We start from the raw sequence: 24659 nt of genomic DNA, 5'->3' as shown, positions 1-24659 counted from the left end.
ACTAAATTAGAAAATTAAGAAGTGAAAACTAGATTCTCCTGGATCTGAAGCACCAAACGTGTGAGAAATGAGCTGGAGAGTATGTGGTCCTAGGCTTTAAGGTCACCCCCTCTACCTTTCATCTCTACCACAAAAGAAATTTATCTTATTCCTTTTTTAAACACTTGTGTGAAATTATTCTTTGAAATGCTTGTAAGGGAAGAATTGTATGAGCTTCCAGATCAAAATTTGATATCTAATCAAAGTCTATTTGAAGCAAATTCCTGCATTGTCTACTCTTGACTAGCAGTGCCTTTCCAGAGTTTCAGGTAGGTGATGCCGGGGACTGAACCTGCGACTTTCAAAACTGATCTTTAAGCATAACTTACCATAGCCAGAGGTGTAATTGGGGCCTCTCCGTCCCCTACCTCTTCCACTATAGGATCTGGAGCCTTGTACAGAGGAAGGGGTGTTCTCATCTGTGGTATAACCCTTTTCCTTTTCAGGACCTCTGGTAGATGAAGGTCTGAACCCCATGCCAATCTGACGTAGCTGCTCATCAATCTGGAGCCTCTCCATCCGCAGCTGTTCCACTTCCTGCATGGACAGTTACACTAAATGTAAGCAAGTCCACTGTTTTGCTTTTTTTAAAAAAAATATTTTTTAACACTTACACCCCATATTTCTATTTTAACAATACTCAAAGCAGCAAACAGCTCTTTTAGTCCTAAGATTCAATTAGGACTATTCAATGCACAGTGCTCTCAGGGCAGTAATGCTTTGAGATGTAGACTGAAATACCCACTGAAAATCAACATGTTATGATGCACTGAAAAATACCCTGATTTTGAGACAACTTTCATCCACATTGCTTTCAGAGCATTTGGTGTATGCTGTTTGCTATCTTCTGTGTTTCCAGATCCAATACTGATCACCTTCACAAGTCATACTATTGTGCATTCCCATGATACTGAAACTGCTGTCTTTCCCACAAAGAATGCTTACCTTCAAATAGGCAATATGGTATTCAAGAAGCACTTGGACATTCCCAATGCTTTCTTTAGTACCCACAAAGACAAACGGAACCATTCCCTACAAAGATAAAATGTAATATTGTTGAAACACAAAGAGAGTCACAAGCAAATAATGCCTGCAACCCAGTGTACAATTACACAAGTGTAACAGTGCACTGGGTTGCAGCCTGGTTATTTTTTTAATAGGAATTTCTACAATTTTTTATACCATGGATTCAGTCTACCTGTGGGCCTTCTCTCAGTGGATAAAGGGGATAGGTGTAGGGAGCACACACACACCCATAAACTCAGCAAATTATCACACTACCCAACTTTTTTAGTATTAAGACATCTTCAAAGAAAGCTGAATTATAACCTAAATACTCGGAGCCCAAGTTTGAAGCCAAGACAACCTTAGCTTGAAATAACCAAAAAGGTGTTAGATAGCAGTTGGCAAAACCCACAAATGGCACCACTAAACATTTTGACCTTTCAAATGGCACCCCTAAGGGGAAAGGCTACAGCTCATGGAAAAGAAACCACTTTACATGCAGACAGTCCCAGAGAGACCCCCGTCTGAAACCCAGGAAAGCTACTGCCAGTCATCATAAACAATATTGCGCTAGATGGACTAATGGTCTGACTCTGTTGTAGGCTTCCTACTGCCAATGTAGTAGCATTTGTGAATGACACGTCCATCAGACGCTAGGCAGAAAGAATAATCCAATGCAGTGGCTTTTCCATCATTCTGCCACTCCACATCAATTTATCCACCCCTGCCACCCCTTGGATGTATTACAAATCCCAAATAAGAATTAAATCTTACATCTTCTCTGGGCAGTTTGTTCTCATTGTCTCCTTCAATCCTCACTCGCACAACTCCTGACTTGTCCACAATTTCCTGAATAACTTTGCCATTTTTGCCAATAACTTTTCCTTTAATAAAAAAATAAAATACATTTTGAGATTTCTCAAGCAATATAAAGGTAGCTGAAAGACTGAGAACAAAAAAATCCCTTTACAATCTCAAAATAATTAATATAAAAGTTATTTATAAATGGGTTCATTAAAAACACAATACATATTTTCTAACAATGAGGTTATTCCATGTTTCTCTCTGTTAGGGACTTTCAGAAGATTGTTGTAACGTGTTTATAATAAAGCAAACACTCAGGTCTGACTATTACTATTTAGGAATATGGAAGAAAAAGAGGATATTTTGCCTTAACAAGTTGTGTCTCTTTTCTGGGTATGAGAGGCACATTCCAAAAAAGGGAAGTCCACTTCCTCAGGACTACAAGGCAGCAGTTGATGTTACCCAAGGAAGAGGACTCCCTTCCCCTAATCTGGAACAGCAATTACTTGAAACACAGAATTCTTAACAGGAGGAAGATGAAAAGTTAAAAGGACAATGAACCAATCCGAAATCCATGGCAGATGGAATCAGAAACAGTGAGACCAAATGACAGTCTTACTCAAAATGAAGTTTCACCATGTAGAAAAAAACCTTTTCTCTCAACATCTGATGTGCAGGATTAGAGGAGCATCACTCCAGTCCCATGTCACTTTCTACTAGAGCCTACCCCATGTCTAGCAGAGCAATGGTTGAACCTTACACTGACCCTGTGGGGCAAGACTACAATGCTTCAAGTTACCAGTAGGCATTGTCCTCAGGTGGTGAGGAAGAAGAGTAAATGAGTCCCAGGCAGCAGCTAAACGAGAAGAACTTGGTCATGAGGAAACAAAAAGAAAATGTTTTTATTTTCCCTCTGTATCATGACTAACACACCAAGGATGGCAGGCAGATGAATGAGCACAGGAAGCGACCATAGTGTGGAGCAGCAATAGGTATCATCTGCTTAAAATTTTATCTCTCAGGAGAGAGGAGTGGAGCTGCACTTGATCACTGCCTCTGCAAGGAGATAATGAACTGAGTCACTTGAGGCTTCTTAGCTCCTTTGGCAAAAAGAGGAAGAAATTAAGAAAAATGAAAGGCAATAATTGAAGCAAAAAGAGTAGGCTGAAGAGGCACAATTGAGGGGAAGCATTGCCTACTCTTGCTTTCCAGCCCGACAGAAATTAACTGAGGGTAGGGAATCTATTTGGACTCAATTCCCTTGGATAACATCGCCTTCAATTTCCTACTTCCTCTTCCAAGGAAATAGCCTTCCCATGCTCCTCTAACCATAATCCAGAATACTACATTTGTTACTGCAGCACTGCTCTCTATATATAATCCAGTGTATCAGCCACCAAAATAATAGTTCAGGTGTGTCATTAAAAGGTGGGGAGACGTCAACATTTTCATACTGAATAGGCAGTGGGAGGGTATTCAAGGATGTTAAAAGTTTTATCACTATTACATACCCACAAGACTCCTAGGAACCTGAATAAAGTCCTCTACGAATTCCAAATAACTTCTAGCCTTTTTTACTGCCTCAGCACTCTGGAAAAGAACAGAAGCCATTTGTAAACATAATATATTAAAAATTAAAACCCCTTCCAACAGTTAAAACTCCTTCAGGCAATTAATGTTTAAATATAAAACAGGACATAAGTACATAAAATCTCATTTGCAACTTAAAAATGCTAAAGAAATATACACATTCATATTATTAACTGTGAAATTACGAACTGTGTGATTGGAGTCTAGTGGCCTAAAATACAAGTGGAGACTTGGGTAAATTTCTGTACTATTTTTATTTTAAACTCTGTTATTTCTCGGTTTTCTTCAAGTAGCCTCATGCTTCTCTACTCCTTCCTCTAATAATCAAACATTTTCAACAGTTTATATACCTTTAAGCACCATGATTTCTAAAGGAATTTACAACGAGGTCAATCACAAGAGATACAAAGGATAAAATCAGTTAAATGTGACCATATGTACCTCACCAGTTTTATTAATTCAATTTATTATATGTCTATTACTAAAACAGACTCAAGAAAACTTATGGTATAAAAACACAATATAAAATACAGTATATTGTATTGTATCTTAGAATTCTAATATGTAATTATTAAGTAGCAAAGCAACCCTAACTCCCCACAAAAAAAAAATCATTTGCTAGTTATTCACCAGCTACTAGTAGCAATTAACTCAGTAGTAGCCTACCAGAGTGGCTGGGGAAACCCCACCAAATGGGTGGGAAATTATTAATTATTATTATTATTAACCCAACAGGAACACACTCTCCATAATGCAGCACAGTGATTAAGTGCACAGAAAGGGATATAAATACCTGCAAAATAATGCAGGAAAGCTTCAATGCAAGTGAAAATAAAGCAGTGATTATGAGTTTCATCATAGAGACTTCCATTCACAGGCACAAGTAAAAATAGCCTTCTATACAGCAGCAGTTCTCAACTGGGGGGGGGGGTCCTGAACCCCAGGAGGTCCAGACAACCCACCCAGGTTATTTTCAAACACGGATAGAAATTTTTTCAAAAGGTTCATGGCTTGGCTTTTGAAAAACATGGGGTCCTCAATACTTGGCTAATTGGGAACCACTGTTGTGCAGCATTCCCTTCTAGCAAATGCATGGTGTCCTTACAAAGGCTATGGAATTTTTGGAATCTTGTGCTCATCTCATTTTTATTTATTTTATTTTAAAATAGTTCCATGTCACTTAAGGTAGCTAAAAAGACAATTACAAAATATCAACAAAAACCTAAAAACACCTGCCATACATACCAATAAAATCCAATAAAAAGCATACTTGGCCAACTCATTAAAACATTTTGCAACAGCAACAGCAAACCAGTCTAACCAATAAAACTTAATTCAAGAATAAGTTGGAAAAGGTATGTTTTTAAAGCTTTCAGAAACTACTGCAGTTTGGCAGCCTGCTGCAGATCCACTAAAGGGAGTTCCACAGCCTTTGGGGCCACAATGGAAAAGGTCTCTACCAAACTCACTGATCCTTGGACACCCAAAGGAGGCCTTTATTGCAGTGTGAGGCAAGCTGATATAGTTGCAGGCTCATGTCAAATTCAGACGACTAGGGCAAGTAAAGAAAAAGAACGCCACACAACTACAAATGTAAGAAACCCCTTGTTTCCTTTTACCTCTCCATAGATCCTGAAAGTTCCAGTATCTTCCTCAAGCTCAATTGCAGTAACTCCTGGAACCTTTCTGGCTTGCTGTATATTACTACCATGTGTTCCTATTGCAAGTCCCATTAAATCTTCTCTGACAACAAATTCCTCATGAAATGCTGCTGCAAGCTGTTTCGTGCACTAGGGAGGAGGCAAAATCATTTGTTTACTACAGCAGAACTTCAAATATGAGAACAGCTACATCAAGACTGGAATTGAGGAGGGTGGCTGAAATTGGAGGGGAAGCCAGTATGAGGACAACTCACTTCTAGATGCTTTGTTGCTTCTTCATTTCTTGACATAAGCATTATCTTGGTTCGAATGCTGCGCAAATGCATGTCACTCAGGATATTTACTCTTTTCACTGTTGCCTCACTGGCGGACTGTAGAAATAAAGTAACAATGATACAAACAGGATTTCCACTTTACGGGGCAATTTATAGCTAGAGAGCCCTTATTTTATTTAACAATTCCTTGTTAAAACTGCATGTTTTGGAAAAATGTGACAGCTTCTTCCGTTGCTCAGAAGAACATCAAAGAATGTCTGCTGTTTTTGGTTTCTGAAACAAGGTCAGCAAACATTTATTTTCATCACTGGATCAAAATGGTGCGATGGATATTGCCTCAATGGCAGGAGGGACAGCAAGTTTTATGTTAATGGAGATCAAACAAGATGTGTTGGACTACGTTGTTTAGGATAGCCTGACGTACTATCGGCAGAAAGCCATGCCCATACGGATGCATCAGCTTTCGCAGGAAATGTGGATGAGGGTGTACACAAAGTTATGCAAGGTATCCTGGCACACACACCCTTCAGCCTGACCCAGCTGTCTTGTACTACAATATGCACAGAAGTGTCAAAGGCAAAATAGTAAAGCCTGGGCTTTAGCTTGCATGAGATCCTCTGGCCACTGGTTCTGTCCACAACTTTCTACCCTGGAATCTCTAAAGCAAATTTCTCACTCACAAGCAGAAAGCTTCTCAATATACCCAAGTAACAATCTTGGAGAACTAAGCCATGCTTAGAACAGACTCATTGAAAACAACAGGCACTGATTTCAATGGACCTACTCTGAATACAAAGCTGAAGATAACCTTCAGTCTTCAATCTTTTTTCTCTCCCTCATACATAATCATAACATTCGCCATTAAGTAAACTCACACAATGATCAAACCAAACAGAAAATATACCTTACCAGTACTATTAGCTGAGCAGTTTCAGCCTGGTAAAAAATTCTGCAGGCTCCTACAGCTTTCTTAAAATCCTTATGGGCACTTTCATTAGCACACCTAGAAAAATCGATTTATAAATTAATTCAGGTGGCAGTTTTATCAACAAAGCATGCTGCTGTATAAAACTGCAATACTGCATGAAAAAAAATCCAATTCAACGTTTGTACAAGTGAGTGTAGGACACAGTAAGGCGATATTCCTGTTATGTTAATTCCCTCTTCCTTGAATGCTGAAGCTTGTGAGACTGGTGATCCATCTTTACCCACCAAACTAATGACCATTAATAAAAAATGAAACTCCTATTTTGAACCCAGTCGCCTATTGTTAGAGTCCCATCCTATTTCTTCCTCTCCATGCCTCTCAGCCATTTCTGTTTTCTGCCACAATCGAAATCTAGTCTATGGCCTTCGAATTTCTCACCCACTTCTCCCTGCTACAGGCATACATCCTTCTATTGCGCTTCACAGATATTGCTCCTGAAGAGGACACAGGTGCAGCTGCAGGCAGCCTGGCCACATCCAGAGGAAAGAAGCCCCCCGCTGCTGCCACCCTTCTGGCCACATGAGCTAGCTAGGGCTGGAGCCAGGTTTTTCACCTCCCGCCCTGCAGTCAGGGGGGCCTGGCTTAATAGACCATAGTGTAAACATAACTTTTATATGCACTGGGAAACCAAACAAATTGTGTGACTCATTTTATTGTGTTATTTGCTTTATTGCGGTGCTCTGGACCAAACCCACAAGATCTCTGAGGTATGCCTGTACTGAGAAAATCCTGCTGCATGTCTAGGCCTTCCTATCCATCTGTCTTTCTTAAAGATTCAGTAAAACAGAGTCACAGTGTCATCTAATGCATGTCTACTTGGAGGTAAATCCTACTGAGTTTAATGGGAACTATTCCTAGGTAACTGTGTACTCTATCTTTCATCTGTCCAAGACTTCTGGCGGTTCCCTCATTGCAAGAAGTGAGGTTACAGGGAACCAGACAGAGGGCCTTCTCGGTAGTGGCACCCACCCTGTGGAACACCCTTCCACCAGATGTCAAGGAAATAAGCAGCTATCTTATTTTTAAAAGACATCTGAAGGCAGCCCTGTTCAGGGAAGTTTTTATATTTAATGCTGTATTGTTTTTAACACTTGATTGGGAGCCGCCCAGAGTGACCGGGGAAACTCAGCCAGATGGGTGGGGTACAAATAATAAATTATTATTATTATTATTATTATTATTATTATTATTATTATTATTATTATCATTATTACTTCAGATGATTTTTTTATTTCAAAAAAAAATAAGCTTTAGGTTGTTTAAAAGAAAACCAATTTTTAGATACAAGATAGTGTTATAATGAAATTTTAGAGTAGTCACTCACGCTTCTCTCAGATCTTCAGGAACTTCTACTGCACACTTGAAGAACGTGTTTTTGTTAACAGGTTTGTTTTGATTCACAGGCCGAAGTCGTTCGAATGTCACTATTTCATTGTAAGTGGCATCACAGGCAGCATACTCAATGACGTAGAACTAAAGACAGATTAGAATTCTTTTGTAAAAAAAAAATCTAAAGGGCACACATTTGCCCCCCAAAGACCTCTAAAATTATTGGACCCCAAAACATGCAGAAATACTCATAGCAGTTTATCGTCTCCATAATATATCATCCTCATAAAACACATGCCTCAGCTTTGTAGATATACTGCATTTTACCACAGCCCTCCAATGTAAGGGTGGCATACATCAACAATAAGGCTTAAGTTGGGCTAAAGTGTGTAGCTGGCGAAAAGTCGTCCAATGGGCTTCATTGATATGGAGGGATTTGAACCCAGGTCTCACCAATCCTAGTGTAAAACTCAGCCTTTATACTACATGAGAAACAGGAGCATGGGGTTTTTGAAGCCCTAAATATAAGGAAGCAAAATGCATTATCCACCTTTGTCAACCTGGTATCTTCCAGATGTTTTTGAACTACAACCCCCATCAGCCGCAGTCAGCACAGCTGTTGTAATCCAAAACATCTTAACGGCACCAGATTGACAAAGTCTGTGTTATAGGAACAAAAAGGTGTAACACTGGGAAATGAACTATTATGGAAAACAGAGCACCCTCAAGTGGCTTGAATGTTACTCAGGGGTGCCGTGGGCAACACTGAACTTTTTCGCTCTTTCCTTCCCTCCCTCTTCTGATGCCCTCTCGCATCTCTGCCTCCCTAAGGTTTGCACAGCTGGTTATTGCAGCAGCCCTGGCTATAAGCTCTACAGGCAAATGGTGCCTCTGGGGGGCACACCTCTTTGGGGCGGGGGGTGGGGCAGCTCAGAGACCAGGGGCAGTAGCAACGGCTGCCCAAAGGACTCTCAAGCAGAGAGGGAAGGGGAGGAGGCTAAGGGAACGCTCCACAAGGGAGGGTGTTCAAAAAAGAGGGGCTGCCAGCTCATAGCTGTCAACTTTTCCCTTTTCTTGCGAGGAATCCTATTCGGAATAAGGGAATTTCCTGTAAAAAGGGGAAAAGTTGACAGCTATGCGCCAGCTCTGCAGGCAAGGGGTGAAACTGGGCTCCTGAGCCTCGCAGGGGTGCCGCAGAAAGAATGTAGTTGGTTAAGGGAGCCGTGCACTCAAAAATATTGAAAACCTCTGAGTTAGAGGGCTGCATTCAACTAAGGCATACTCAGCGCAGGTTCACTGAAATCCATGGACTTAAAAGTAACAAATCCATTGTTTTCAACAGGCCTTCTCTTGAGTATGACATAGTTGGGCACAACCCAAAGAGCACTAAATAGTGAGCATGATAAATACTTAAATCATCCTTCCTCTTTGCGTTTGCCATTCCACCACCCTCAGGCAGCAAAACTTTCAGCAAATTTAACTAAGAATACCCAATTTCATCCATTTGGGGGAGTGTATGTAAATAGGTTACTAGACTTGCATACTGTAGGTTTTTTTTTGGAGTGCTCTTGTTTACAACGTCCTACACAGAGGTTTAAAACTTTCTTAGGTTTAAAGCTTTCTTTAGATAGTTCCTCATGAAGTTTGCTTACAATTCCCAAGTTTTATTCCTACTTACCTCCCCTTTCATCATTCGAACTTTTGCTAGCCACCATCCACAAGGCTCTTGGTCATTTGCTCGTGAATACACCTAAGGGGGGATCATACAGCATATTTAAACCATATTCATTAGAATATGTTTCAATCTTCGCAAACTAGCACTACTCAGATTCATTTCAATGATGTTTGTGGACAGCCACCAAAATCATGGCTACTGAAAGCTGGATTTTCTTTTAAGAATTACAAGTATCAATACAATTACAGGCATAAACTATTCTAAAAATAAATTCTTTCCCTTAATATAAAATGTAAGATAATCTTGTCTGCCTTCATATCTTTATATAAAACAGAGCAATGGTTCTCAAACATTCTACTCCCAAGGCTCAAATGAGACGGCTGAAAATTGTATAGGCCTATCAATCACAAAATGGCAGCGCAGGGATGAAGCCAATTACAAAATGGTGGCAGATGGATAAAGAGCTTGGCATAATCTGCTGGCAACAATTTTCTCCTGGTTTCCAATTCATCTTCAGAAATAGGTAGAGATGAAAAATTTCCAGAAATTTTGAAGTCATGCCAGGCGGGGGGGGGGGAGGAGATAGTTTTTTTCTCAGAAGAAACACAAATTTTGGGGGAAACTGAAAATTATTCAGTATCTATTTTTTAAGCACCATTTATAGATCAAAAGTAACTTTCTTACTTTAGGAACATAAAATGTATTGTGTATGACTTTATCATAAAATACCATGTTTGTTATACTGGAAGTAGAGTTTATTCAAACAATAATTACAAATTGAATTTACTTTTTAAAATGTGTTACAAATGGAGCTACAAACTACTGAACTGTAAGGAACCCAGCATCTCTTTGGTATTGTGAGTTTATGAGTAAAACAAAGAAAATTATTAAGTATTCTCAAAATCACTGCATCTCCTCCAGTTCTCCACATTGTCATGCAGACATAAAACCTTGTCATGTTGAAACAAAGCATGGTTTCAAATTGGATGGGGGAGCGCATGTTGAGATTCTGGCACTGCAGGGGACTGGATTTCCTACTCTACAATTCTGTGGTTCTATGTCTATGAGCCATAAGAATAGCTGAGAAAAAGGTTGGAGGGGAGACTAAATTTAATGCAGTATTCATAGGATCAGTTTCATTTTCTGAACTATCCGTCAGTTTCTGTTTCTTCATATTTGTCATTATGTGATGACAAATCTGAGGCACAGACAAGCACGACAGAGAACAGAAACAGATCCACCAACCGTGGCAACAAGAGGAAGCACTGAATCCTCCTCCCTTCTTTAGTGACAATGCAGTGCCTCCTAGAGGAATAAATGCATCTTGCTGTTGCATTTGAGAGTTGTGTCCTGTGTGTCTAATTCAGAACTTGCTTGTCCTCACTATACATGGTCTTACCAAAAAGTCTGTTACATAACTTTCATGAAGAATACCATCTACTTGGTAATAACAACATGCAGACTGACTCTGACAGCTGTGTAGCTACTGGAAAGAGGGGACTTCTCTAATTTATATCCATGGCACAAGTGACCAAGCATTGCTGTGAAAATTCCATTCATTTTGACATGATTGGTTTTAAGGGTCTAACTTGACCAACACCACCTCTAAAAATACAAGTCACTGCCCATCACTGGATGAACTCACCTCCACTTCATCTCCTTCACCAATTTCTTTCTTGATATCAGGTGGTGGTGGTAATCTTACTTCATTGAAGGGAACTTGGCGTTCTGGTTGCCAGCTGAAAGTTTCAAATTACATCACTGTCAGTAAGAAACAGCAACCCTGGTTCACAGTTGTAATTTTAAATTGATTATTTAAATACTAATATTGGACACAAATGGATTACTGTGCACACTAATATTAAACAGAGAATTTCAATATCCAAAAGCCAACAACATTTTTGTTAGATTGCCTAACAACACACACTTATTATTAACCATCCGTGACTCAAATGGTACTCTCTATTCTAAACTATGATGCAAATAATTATGAACAAGCTGTGGTGAGCCTTGGCTTTATGCGCTCTCTCATCCTTTGCTGACGAGAAGAGAGCAAACATTTCTGCTTTCACTTTAGAATGAACTAGAGTTCCTTATTACATATGAATGCTGGAACTGTGGTTTGTTCTTACCAAGGTTAGCCAACAAAATAGGTTCCAATATCAGTTTTACCCTGGTTTAAACAAACAACACTTGTGGTTTATAGATATTCAGCACTGTAGTTTGTTCTAAAATGAAAGTGGAAGGTCTCTCTCAAGTATTAGGGTGGTGGGGAGAGGAAGAGCACAAGACTGAGACTTGTTACAGTTTGCTCCCAATCACCTAAACCAGGACAATGACAGCCAGAAAGGAGGGGGAAATGTTCTCTTCTAATTTACAGAAGGATCTCTGCCTTAGTCACAGGGAGGCAGCCAACAGAGTGGCTATTTACCAGCCTCCCCATTGTCAACACAGTAAGATCAGCTATATTTCTATTTAAACCCGTTTCAATTTACTATAGTTGCCAAGACTACGGGACTACTGTGGCTTCAAGAACTTAGCAACAACATTTAAGTATGTTCTTTCCATTTTACATTCAACTGTATTTGTAGTCAAGTTCCTGCGCTTTGTCTCCATAGTGAAATATGTGCTATGCATTTCTAGGGGGTGGCACATTATGTAACTAAATAAAGGGAGTAATATTTTTCAACGTAGTACGTACTTATTTTCAAACACAACTGTGAGTGAATCCTCATGAACATCTTTGATGAATCCCTAGAATAAAGTATAAAAATTATTAAATACTGCTATCAAGGATGATTTTTTCTTTTGCAAAATGGCACATCCCATTAGAACGATAATTTTAAACTGAAACAATTTTTTTGTTTAAGAAAAAACACAACATGGTTAAATATGCCGAAGACTGCATACAAAAGAGATACTTAGTGGTTTGCAGTAGCTTTAAGGAAAAACTGATATTCGTTAATTGTATTACAGAACTATTCAACTTATAACTATTCTAATATTTACTTCTAGGTAGGAAGGAACAAATATACAGTGGTACCTCAGAAGTCAAACGGAATCCATTCTGGAAGTCCATTCGACTTCCAAAACATTTGGAAACCAAGGCGTGGCTTCCGATTGGCTGCAGGAAGCTCCTGCAGTCAATTGGAAGCACCAGAAACAGCGTCGGACTTTCGGGTTCCAAAGAACATTCGCAAACCGGAACACTCACTTCCGTGTTTGCAGCATTCAGGAGCCAAAATGTTTGACTCACAAGGTGTTTGGGATCCAAGGTACAGCCATAGTAAAAATTAATAAAGGGTTTACTGAGTTTATTAGTAACCTCATCTTCAGCTATAACACTCAAAGGCTAAATAATTTTAGCCAAAGTATAATTTTACAAGAGAAATACTGTACTGCTATTATTCTGCAGTTAGCACACCACAGATTACAACATCAAAACTAAGTTAAGGAAACATTCCACTTTTCCTTTCAGGAAAGAAAACTGCTAGAGTGATAAGTGATGGCAATTCTAGCTAAATTAAGAGTCCCAGCCACATCGTCAAAGTTTCAAGTTTACTTAAAGAATTACTGAAACCACCAGTCAGCAAATTGTGTTGTCAACAACTATTTCTATCGGTCAGAAAGAGCATGGGAACATGCCCAAGCATACACAATGTGTTTTTCTCCTGCCATTGAGGAAGTCCAGTCTGCCCTCCCCTTCCCACAAAGAAATTAAGGAGGATACAAATAATTAATTTTCCACAAATCCGAATTGCTGCATATCTCTTTAGAAATTAAACTTTGCCCCCAGCTCAGTAGCAAATATTCCATACATAACTAGAGAACACAGAGCATAAACTCCCTTTCCCCCAAAATCCTGAGTTTTCCCCAACTCCTGTCCAGCAGCTTTTCACAATGATAATACTTCTCCCAATCAAACTCTCTTGACATAGATGAGCTCTTCATTCTGTTCATCCACTTCATCAACAAAGGGCTTCATTTTTGCGAGAGAAGAGAATAACAGGAATCTGCTTTCAGCATCAAGCTAAAAGGCTACTAGTTTTCCCTCCACTCAAGTAATCCACTTCAAGTTTTCTGGCAGCCTAACTCAGCTGCTGTAATGCAACCTCCTTTTCACAACTCCATCTCCTGCTGCTGTGCTAACAGCTGATCCTACAATCTCAAGTCCATTCACTTTGCCTTAAGCATGTTTCATTCTACACAGGATTGAGCTGTAAGCCTCACAATATATAGCTCAGGCCCCAGGGGTGTTGTTATTCACCAGAATGAAAATCATCCATGCCTCCAAATTCATGGAGGAAAAATATCAGTGACTATTAGCTAGGATAGCTATGCTCTGCCTCCACGGACTCAGGTCATACTTGCTGGTTGGCCACTGTGAAAAGAGGGTGTTGAACTAGATGGGTCACTGGTCTGATCCAGCAGGCTGTTCTTTATGTTCTTATTAACTACAGTGGCTGCATTCACATGTCACGTTAAGCCAAACCTTGGCTTAGCATGAATGCACTAGTTCCCAAGAAATAGGTTGCAGCTAATCTGCTCCTCCATTGCATAAAATAGAAGCAAAAGCTTGCAAACTCCTTCTCATGACACCAGAAAAATGTGGGAACTTGAGGCTCACCTAGGCTTATTCTTACAGTGCTGAACACTAGTCTGAAGAAGCCCACTGCGAAACAAAGTTTTCCACAGGGGACTATGCTGTAAAATACATGTCAATCTTAAAATTATACAAAAACTATAGATCTTTAAAAGAAAAAAAAGCAAACTCAAAAGGAAAGAAGGAAAAATGTAGCTATCGCCCAGATGCCACCAGAGCACTAAGCAGCAGAACAGGGTCCAAGAGAACACAATGCTACGGACCTTGTCCACAGGCAGTGTTAAAAACTCAGATATATAATCTACCTATATACTTGAGTATAAGCTGACCCGAATATAAGCCAAGGCACCTAATTTTACCCCAAAACTGGGAAAACTTATTGACTCGAGTATAAGCCAAGGGTGGGAATTGCAGCAGCTACTGGTAAATTTCAAAAATAAAAATAAATACCAATAAAATTACATTAATTGAGGCAAGGGACATGTTTTTTTTTTCTGTGACATTATGCCCCTCCATCTTCTTGGCAACCACCCAAATCTCCTGTTTGTCAATAGCTTTGCATCTAGTTTGCCAACCGCAAGGCTGGTTTGCAGAAGCTAATCCAGGAATTTCTTTTCTGGCACAGTTCTGCAGCTTGTATTTTCCCTCCATATCTCTCTGGTACCCTAGATCTATGACAATAAAAAGCTACAGGCAGGTAGCCGTGTTGGCCTGCCATGTCAAAACAAAATAATAAATAATAAAATTCTTTCCAGTAGCACCTTAGAGACCAACTAAGTTTGTTCTTGGTATGAGCTTTTGTGTGCATGCACGCACGAAAGCTCATACCAAGAACAAACTTAGTTGGTCTCTAAGGATGCTACTGGAAGGAATTTTATTATTTTTTATTTTGTTTTGAATAAAAAGCTAGATAGGGTGAGGAACCTTTGGCTAACAGGCCAATCTGCTGGTGAGCAGAGGGCTCAATCCTGCTTGGTGCTGCTAGCAAAGCATGTTCTCCCCATCCTCACCTCAAGGTCAACATTTACAGATGGTGAGACCACCCACAATCAGTCTAGTTGGATGAATGGTTTGACTTCACTTCTGCTTGCTGCCTTTATGCAAATCCAGGATTGTGATGCAGCAACTACAAATCCTCCAGTGGGGGCTGCCACCACGAAAGCCTTTCTTCCTAGGGAAAGAAAGGTATCTTGTGGACCCTAAGCTAATTCTGGACTAAATTTCACAAGCCCACAGGTTTAATTTTTATCTTACCTGACATTTCCAGCAATGATGACAACGAACACAGGTGCTTTCCTCGTCCACAAAAGGGCCTCTCTACCCGACTAAAACACACGGGCAAGAAAGACACAGCCCAGGGCTTTGAGCCGAGGGAGCCAAAAGCAACCCAGGCCCCTTTACACTGACCCTGAGGCGGGAAGGTATGGCAGAAAGTGCCAGGAGCACTGCCGTGCATGCGTAGGAACTGCTCAATGTTTGTTTGTGTCACTGGTATATTAGTGTATCAAAGGAAACACCGGATTAGTAATAACAAGGAGCAAATGGGCGGGAGGGGGGGGAATCAAGGGGTAATGTGTCAAGACCCAGAGCAAATTCAAACATGCATAAAGTTATAGATATAGAACTGTTCATCATGCTTCATATTGCTAGTTTGAAAATACACCTGCAATGAGCATCCCATAAAAAGGGGGTTGATCTATTCATGCAAGAGTTTACTGAAACAGGCTCCTCATATGATACTGTGATGTTATAATTTCCACATAAGAACTATACTATCTCATTTAGGCACAGCTGATCACTTTATGATGAAACATGAAGCATGCCAAGTTTCTCAAATAAAAACAAGTGTATGAATTCTATACTGATCAAGAATCAGTATAGAATGAAATTTGTACTATGTTGTACTTGGCAGGAGTTCAACCAACATAAAAGCTTTAATGATCTGAACAACGAAGAATTTGATAGTTTATTTCAGGAATGGAAAGGCTTTGCCCTTCAGATGTTGTGGAATTCCTCTTCCCATCATCCTTAGCCTAGATGGTCAATGATCATGGATAATGTGAGTTGTAGTCCAACATCATCTATAGGGCTACAGGCTCGCGATCCCTGGTTTAGCTGACTCATTTCATCAGAAGTCAATATCAGTCACATCACAAAGTCCTTTGAAAAAAATCATAGATATATTGAGACCATTCTTTTGGAAGTTTCTCCATTTCTCTGAATATGTTAAGTTGTCCAGAAAACTATTCTTATTATGCTACTTTGTACACTGGGATTTCAAATTGACTTTTCAAAATCATAATACATCCAAAGGAAGAAATAGTGTTTTATAGTGACATAACACAAAATAAGATATTTAACTTCCTATTTTCTCAAAAGCCTCTACTATCAAAAGCAGATAACCTAAAATAAACTTACAGCTATCTAACTTGTCAGTGACTGTGAGATAGCAAAGTAAAGCTCAACCCAAGAGACAAGGACTCAATGGGCAGCAGAAAGCAAAAAGTACTGGCAAAGAACAAATACGGCTCAAAGTAACCACTGGAAACAGATATTAAAGCATAGTTCCAAAATTGCAAAAATCTATGTATCATTTGAACTTGACAAAAACGTTGTGCCTTCTTCCTTTGAGTATGGCATTGTCCAGTTTCTAACCTACACTAATTTAACAGTGGCTAGTGCAATGCAAACTATTTCATTGCAAATTTCCAAGTTCTTCTGAAATTGTAAACATCATCCAATATTAACACTGGATTTCCCATAAGATCTTTGGCAAGTTTGTTCTAAAACTCAGATTTCACAATTCTTGACAAAAATAGCCACTCGTTTGTTGTTAGCATCTGTCTATCTTGGGAGACAATGGAAAAAGTGTAAACTCAAACTGTTGAGATTTACAGCACCTGCTGTGACTGTCGAGAATGATAGGAGAGAGACATATTTTGCTGCAGCTGGGGCAGATGAAGGCATCTGGTTGTGCTGCTACAGGTGCACCATGGCATGTCTTCTCTCTGCACTCCTTCCCACAGTCATTCCTCCTTTGGTCACTACCGTGGTATACAACCTGACTGTCCGTCTCCAGGCACTGTGGTCTTCTGCAAGGGATTCCCACACAGTAGGGTTAATGTTGCCAGCCTTCATATCATGTCTGCAGACCTCTTTGTAATGCAGAGAAGGTACTTAGGAGAGAGGAATTAAGACTGCTTTCAGCATTTCTGTCCTAATGCAGAGAAGGTACTTAGGAGAGAGGAATTAAGACTGCTTTCAGCATTTCTGTCCTGGGGCTTTACCACACGCCTGAGAGTTGATGGTGTTTTTTCTGTTCATCCAGGGAGGGAGGGACATCCAGCTCTTCCAAGAAATGCAGAGTCTGGATGCTATCAATTGCCTTGTTGGAAACCATGTTTTCCCACTAGTACAGTTCTTGATAGTGCTCTGCCCATCACTTCACCTCCCAACAAGGTTTTCAGTGGTGCAGTTTTCCTGTCTATTGGTCCAAAGGCTGTCTTCATGCCTTCAAAATTACAGTGGTACCTCTGGGTGCGAATGGGATTTGTTCCGGAGCCCCGTTCGCATCATGAGCAGTCCACAACTCGAAGCGCCGCGTCTGCGCATGTGCGTGACGCAATTCGGCACTTCTGCACGACATCATTTGACGCGCCTGCACATGCGCGAACCGCCGAACCCAGAAGTAACCCGTTCCGGTACTTCTGGGTTCAGCGCATGCGTATTCCGTGACGAACGCAACACGCAGCGTTCGCAACACGAGGTACGACTGCACATCTTGTGATGCTTGCCGCACTAAGAAAGGCAAGAATTGCTAAATAATGTGCCAATATAAAAACCAGATATTAAGGACTCTGTTGCATTTCAAAATGCTAGAATAATTAGCCTTTCCTCAAGACACAGAAAAGCAACCAAGTAACTTGGAGGGCCCCTCTGTGGGGAAGATATTCCACAACTGCAATGTCACTACTGGGAATACCCAATTCCTTCCCACTACCAGAGGTAATTTTCTGGAAACAGAGTAAAATATCCCCCAAGGATCTCAGTAGCTTGTAAATGATTATAAACTGACCACCGTACACAGAGGAAAAACCTGAAAAGTGCTGATACTCAATCTGACTTCGTAAGAGTACATAAGAAAAGGCTTGCTGGATTGTATCAGAGGCCTTTCTAGTCCAGCGCTGCTTCCCACAATGATCAACCAAATGCCTATGGCAAGCCCACAAGCTGGATGTTGAGGGCAATAGCCCTCTATTGCATTGTTCAACAGCAACTGGTATATTGAAGGCAGTATACAGACATAACTAGTAGCCACTGAAAGGCTTAACCTCACTGGAATTTGGCCAGTCTCATTTTAAATCCTTCTTAAACTGAAGTTGGTGCTAGTGTTTCTGGTCAATTTTAACAATAGTAGCACCACAGATATTTCAGTGCACAGGCATACCAATTCTTGAAAGTATCACTGGCAGTGTCAGAAACTCATATATATAAGCTAGGCACCAAATGGCTCCTTAAACCAGGCTTACAGTTGCCAAAAAGGAAAGCCTAGTTGCCATTTTTGGAACAGACAACTCAAATATCGTATTCTGCAATACAACTTTTTGGTTCCTGAAGCTCATTCTGATTGTGAAGATAAAATATGACTGACAGAATTCTACAGGACGTTTTCCTAGTCTATGAAAGCAGTCCAGATCTGAGGACCCCCCAGGCATGCAACTCCAGATGATGGACACATCAGGCGCCATCCTGGCATCTTCACTTGGTTGCAAGTGGTCGATAGCCAGGTTCAAAATGTGTCTGGCACCTGGTGAGTTTCGAATGCTGGTACCAAGTTATGGCTACAGGGTTTCTAAAGTTAGCTTCAATTTGAAATCAGAAGTACCTGTATCATCTGAAAAATAAGTCAGCTTTTTTTTAGTAGAAGAGTTTGGATTTGATATCCCGCTTTTCACTACCCGAAGGAGTCTCAAAGCGGCTCACATTCTCCTTTCCCTTCCTCCCCCACAACAAACACTCTGTGAGGTGAGTGGGGCTGAGAGACTTCACAGAAGTGTGACTAGCCCAAGGTCACCCAGCAGCTGCATGTGGAGGAGTGGAGACTCGAACCCGGTTCCCCAGATTACGAGTCTACCGCTCTTAACCACTACACCACACTGGCTCCAAGCTGTAATTGGAGACCAGTCCACACCAGATTAAAAACAAACAAACAAGTAGCAACCATCTCTAATTGGAAATAAATAACTGGTGAGATCTTCCATATCCATAAACTATTATTTCTGGTTATTTATTCACTGTTATAACAGGTGGGAAACTTGTGGTACTCAATTTGTTGTCAGAGCCCCCAATTCCCATCACTGTAGCCAGCATGACCAAAGGTCAGGGATGATGGGAGATGTGGTCCAGTAACACCTGAATAGCCATAGGTTCCACAGCCCTGTAATAGGTCATGAACAAATCAAGCCCCATATGGCAGCTTACTAATAATGGGTATATCCATCTGAGCGCTCTGAAGCAATTATTGTACAAGCACATATAGTCACATGGATTTTGCATTCTGTCAATATATCCTCCCTGAGTTATTCAGGAAATTCAAACAGGATGGCCTGCATTCAAAATGGAGGTTTTGGAATTATTTTTGTGTCAGTCACATTTTTATTATTTATATATAGTCACTAGGCAATATAAATCACAAAAAAAGAAATCCAAGAGTAAGTTAAACATATAAATTTCCAGATTTGCCACCTATCAAAATTGTAAGCTCTCTAATTCATACATGGGCTTCAATATCTGGAACCTTTTCAACTTGGATCCCAGGCCCACCTAAAGGCAAAGGGCTAGTCACAACAGTAGCTAACTCCACAAATGCTAAAAGGCAATGTCTTAAATGCTCTGGAAATCCTGGCTTTATATTAGCAGCAACTAGGCCCAAGCAATGTTCAATTTTAAAATGGTGCTGTGATCCATGATAATAACCATATATGCCTGGTATGTGGCTGCCTGAAGCAATTATCACTGATTAAATTCAGTCTCAGTGACACTTTGTATTACTTTCACCACCACCAACAAGGAGTTCCAACTATTATTGCCAGTTGGTTGGTTTTATTTAAATCACAGGCTTACCATTCTGAAAGCAACACTTTCCTCCTCCTTCCATATGTACACATGAAAAAGCAGAATAGAAAATTCACTTCTACAAAAATAAATGCTTGTGCTAGCTTAAGCGAGAAAGCTTCAAGGCCAAATGGATTCAGCAAAGTATAAACATAATTTCATCACATGTACATACTGAAGTTGAACAAAATTTTCAAAATGCTAGGTGAAAAACTTTCACATAACACGGCATTAAACTTGAACATTCTAACTTTCTTACATATACAGTGGTACCTCTGGTTACATACTTAATTCGTTCCGGAGGTCCGTTCTTAACCTGAAACTGTTCTTAACCTGAAGCACTACTTTAGCTGCCGCTGCGCCACCAGAGCACGATTTCTGTTCTTATCCTGAAGCAAAGTTCTTAACCTGAAGCGTTATTTCTGGGTTAGCGGAGTATGTAACCTGAAGCGTATGTAACATGAAGCGTATGTAACCAGAGGTAAACTGATGTTATCAAACCACATCTCTCATCAAGCCTGCAATTACTGTCTTTGAAAAGTCATCCACATATCACAAAAATGAATTCCAGATTTTTACTATGACTTTGCATTTGAACATATCTTAAGATATACATTTCAACACTCCTGGAGTCACAAAACTAAAGTATGGCACAGGTATGTTGCACAAGGTCATAAAGAAATAAAATGGCAGGGAAAATGCTTCCCAGAAATTCCTGACACTACTAACCAGTAAAAAGGCCCTACTCAGAAAATATATAAATTTTAGAACAAAGGAACTGCCTATATTCCGATATATTTGTAAAGTTTACACAAGACATGAAATTTTATTCCACAGATGAAGAGTAGGATCCATGTTGATATGTATATGTATTCAAGTACAAAATGCAAATGTAGTGTAATTAGAGTTTCCAAACCTTATTACAAGAGAGTCCCCCCCTCACCTTAAGTTTTACAAAATTGCCATTGGTGTTGCATGGAATGTCAACTAACCACAATCTTTAAATTCCCATCACATTTACATAAGTTATACTTACCACAACATCCACCCAAAACACAGACATAGTAAATAGTTTTGTTGTAATTGGCATACATTTATGATTAAGTATAAAGAAAACTTTCACAGTGCGCAGATAAAACTGTAATTCACAATGCTGGCTCCTATCAGTGCTCCTGTAGAGGAACAGAGGCCTCACGCCATAAAAAGGTCTAGGATTTTCAAGCATCCAAGGCTTGGCTTAGGGAGAAAGACTGACAGCAACAGCTGAGAGTATCCTGTATTGATCCTGTAACATCCTGGCATACCAGGGAGGGTGGCAGTGAAGAAAGCTTTCTGGTGACATAAATAAACTCAAGAGTCTGTAAAAGTATTAAGGTTGTCGTGCATTCCTAACTTTATGAAGGAGTATCTTATTTAAAACAGAATAACCTGCATTTTGGGTGAAGAATCCCACACCTTTCAACTTACCTCTAGCCCTAACTTGCACAAATGTTCTCTAAAACCCAAACCACAGCAGTGGGTCTACTTATCAGAGGTGTGATTCCATGCTGCCTGACCTGAATCTAATATTAATAAAGGGATATAAAATGTATTTTGATTCACAGCAGAGGGCATCCCCCACACCCCTGGCAAGTGACTCATAAAACCCCCACCCCACCCGTGTCCTACTTGGGGGACTGAACACACCACAGTAAAATAAAATTCAGAAACTTCCTTTCCCACCCCCCCTTTCACCAAGGTAACAACCCCCCCAAAAAAGCCTTCCAACACAAAACCCTCCAAAAGAGGGTTCTCAAGGTGCTTCACAAAGTCAGCCCTGCCCTGTCCCGGAAAACGAAAGGAAGCCCCTTCGCACGTTACACCGCTTTTCAGGAGTGTCCAAAACGAAAAAGCGTTACCTCAACACTGCGGGGACACGTAACGTACCCAGAACTTGGGCTCTCCCCACGACTCTCCCTCACCATTGTCCCTCCCAAAAACCACCCACCACCCATCCCCGCACCCCTAGCCTCACACACCTTTTATCCTCCCCACCCACCCACCCCCAAAAAAGAAACCGCTCAACCTTCCACTGTCTGCCCGCTCCGGCCTGGGCCAAAGGCCCCCCAGCTCCAAGGGAGGCGGCCAAGGGCCGCCCTCCTACCCACCCCTCCGGCCCCAAGCGCGCAGTAACGGGCCGTCTCCCCCCCCCCGCCGCCGCGGCCGCTCCTCCCCGGGCTCCCAGCGGCGAAAGGGCGAGGCGTACCTTGTAGAAGGCCCCGTTGGAGCCGCGCACTTCCACCGTCAGCTCCTCCATGTTGGGGCCGCAAAGGACGCCGGGACGGGCTTCTAGAAACTATCTCCACCTGAGGGGGAGAGAGAGAGAGCGAGAGACTGGAGGGAGGGGAAAGAGGGAGGGACGGGGGCGCCCTCGGGGCTTTTCCCCCTTCCTCGCACCCGACGCAGGCCCAGGGCCGAGGGAGGAGCGGAGCAGGCGGAAGGAGAAGGAGGAGGGAAAGGGGCGGGCGGCGCCGCCCTCGAGTCTCCGCCGCCGCCGCCGGCGACTCACGGAGGCGGAGGGATCTCCGCCCCCTCAGGCCTCACTGCCCCCCCCTCCCACCTCCTCCGCCGCCTCGCGCGCGCCTCAAGGGCGGGCGACGCCTCCTCAGGCCGCGAAACGGGAGAAACAAGATGGGGGACGAGGGTTCTTTTCCCCCGCTCCCTTGGACAGGCAGGAGGCGGGTGTTTTATTTTATTTTATGCTACCTTTCCTACTAAGCGGGGGTTTCACCGTCTCCTCCTCACGACGTCCTTCTCCCGCTTCTTCGCGCACACGCGCTAGAGAAACGCCGCCTCACGCGACGGTTTGCTCCAGGAAAGCCCTCGCAGGCGGGGGCGGCGTGTGGGGAAAAACGCCTGTCGTTTAAAGGCGCCTTGAATCAAACCCAAAGGGGGGGATCCGCGTGCCCACATCTATAGACGCGCGGCCTCGGCACAGTCGCTGGCCCCGTGACGGGGGAGAAGCTGCGTTCAGACGTGCACGCAGAGGTGCTCCCTGTCGCCGCGCGGGGGTGGGCAGTGGGAATTGCCGCCGGCCGTAGCGAGAAAGTGCGAGCGCGCAAACACGCCAAGCTGAGGCCAGAGTCGCCCTGCCCCAAATGAGCTGTTGGCTTTGTTTACACGCAAGATTAAAGAGTCGTTGGCTACATGCAAATGTCTAGACCAGTATCGTGTTTCCCCGCGCACAGAGACCAGAGGTTCACCAGCCGGTCATGAAGGCAAGAGCCCCAAACTTGAATGTAATCTGGGTGTAAAGCCCGGGCGGGGGGAGCGGGGCGGGGTCCGGATCCAGCTGACCTGCTTTTCAATGATACTGTAGTGTTCCCTTGTTTTCACTGAACGCACCTGAGATTAGCGACCAAATCCATCGCAGTGTTGGCAAGTGGGGCGTTGTACTCCATACTCTGCCACGAAACTCTGAAATTTCTTTAATAAGAGAGGCTCTCAGAAGCATCTTGGCAGCGTTTTGCGGGGATCACTCTGGCCATGCTAATGTGCACGCAAAGATAATCTAAAACATGCAAATAATTAAACCAACATAAACCAAAATGCCATCAGAATAATTCAAGTAAAACATCAGAAAAAGTTGAAACGCGTGAGAGAAGAAAAGCATTGAGGGAGGCTGGTATTGCACCCCACGGAGCACCTGCTGCTTTTTTTAACCACACAGTAGAGTTTTCCTGGTGCAGTAGTATTGGGGAAAGGCCAACATTATTGTTATGTACTGAGTTGATTATAATGAAAAAATAGAACAATATTTGCTGCACTCAGGCCCAATGTTACTTTCGTACTAGTTTTCTTCCCTGCCGTTCACTATGATGTAATGGTGGGCACAACAAATATTTTTGAAGTGTGTTAAAAGTGAAACTAAACATTTATTTGTCTTATTTCTAGACCACACATAAGAGATTCTTAAAAAGGATCTAGATAAAACAGTCCTATAATGCTATTATCAAGAACAATGAAAAACTACTGGTAATTAGGTAACTTACTGCTTAATTTAAAGGTGGGGGACTATGTTGCAGGTAGTTATTTGAAAACTATTTATGGTAGATTGTCCCCAGTGCAAATGCATACAGGTTGCACCTAGACATACAACAGAAGAGCTACTCTTCCTTTGAAAATACAAAATCCATAAGATTTGAATCTACTAAGATTCTGCTAATTTAGAAAGAAATTGACTTAGAGCCATGAGAAGCACCCACAAGGCTATATTTGGAATATTATTCATAGTTCTGGACCAATAATGATGAGGCTTAACTTGGCGTGCTGCAATCTACATGTGAATTTGCCCGATTAAAGTTGTTTGTGATGGAAATATAAATGCTGGTGTGTTTAGGAGGCAAAGTGTATTTCACAGGCTGACGGCCAGTTATTTCTGCAGGAAAAAAATTAAAACATTTTGAGGGGACGGCTAAGGAAGGAGCAACACAGAACAATTGAAGCTTGAAATATTGATTATACTAAATCCTTTTTAAGTTTACATGATCAATGTACATGTGACTGAATGTGACAACACTCTTTGCCTAAAATAATA

The 24659-nt window shown here is 41.5% G+C and overlaps 1 protein-coding gene across 4 annotated transcripts in view; it reads right to left on the bottom strand.

Annotated features, from left to right (window-relative positions):
- The window catches only part of FXR1 (FMR1 autosomal homolog 1), a 32021-nt gene extending 9174 nt beyond the window's left edge, over positions 1–22847 (bottom strand). Inside the window, exons 1-13 of one of the 4 annotated variants that reach the window (XM_033150714.1) lie at positions 22829–22847; positions 22329–22428; positions 12068–12120; positions 11012–11105; positions 9370–9441; positions 7687–7835; positions 6284–6377; positions 5354–5470; positions 5058–5228; positions 3360–3438; positions 1819–1928; positions 985–1071; positions 369–576 (exon numbers count right to left, since the gene is read on the bottom strand). In XM_033150714.1, the coding sequence (XP_033006605.1) occupies positions 369–576; positions 985–1071; positions 1819–1928; positions 3360–3438; positions 5058–5228; positions 5354–5470; positions 6284–6377; positions 7687–7835; positions 9370–9441; positions 11012–11105; positions 12068–12120; positions 22329–22379 (1285 nt within the window). In that variant the 5' untranslated portion in view covers positions 22380–22428; positions 22829–22847. Of the gene's footprint in view, positions 1–368; positions 577–984; positions 1072–1818; positions 1929–3359; positions 3439–5057; positions 5229–5353; positions 5471–6283; positions 6378–7686; positions 7836–9369; positions 9442–11011; positions 11106–12067; positions 12121–22328; positions 22549–22828 lie in introns of those variants that run through there. The other 3 variants (XM_033150715.1, XM_033150713.1, XM_033150716.1) reach the window with 3 other exon arrangements.
- Between the last annotated feature and the right edge of the window lie 1812 nt (positions 22848–24659).

The sequence above is a fragment of the Lacerta agilis genome, chromosome 5 (genome assembly GCF_009819535.1).
Source record: "Lacerta agilis isolate rLacAgi1 chromosome 5, rLacAgi1.pri, whole genome shotgun sequence".
Taxonomy (NCBI): domain Eukaryota; kingdom Metazoa; phylum Chordata; class Lepidosauria; order Squamata; family Lacertidae; genus Lacerta; species Lacerta agilis.
This window is presented reverse-complemented; position numbering and strand designations above follow the sequence as displayed.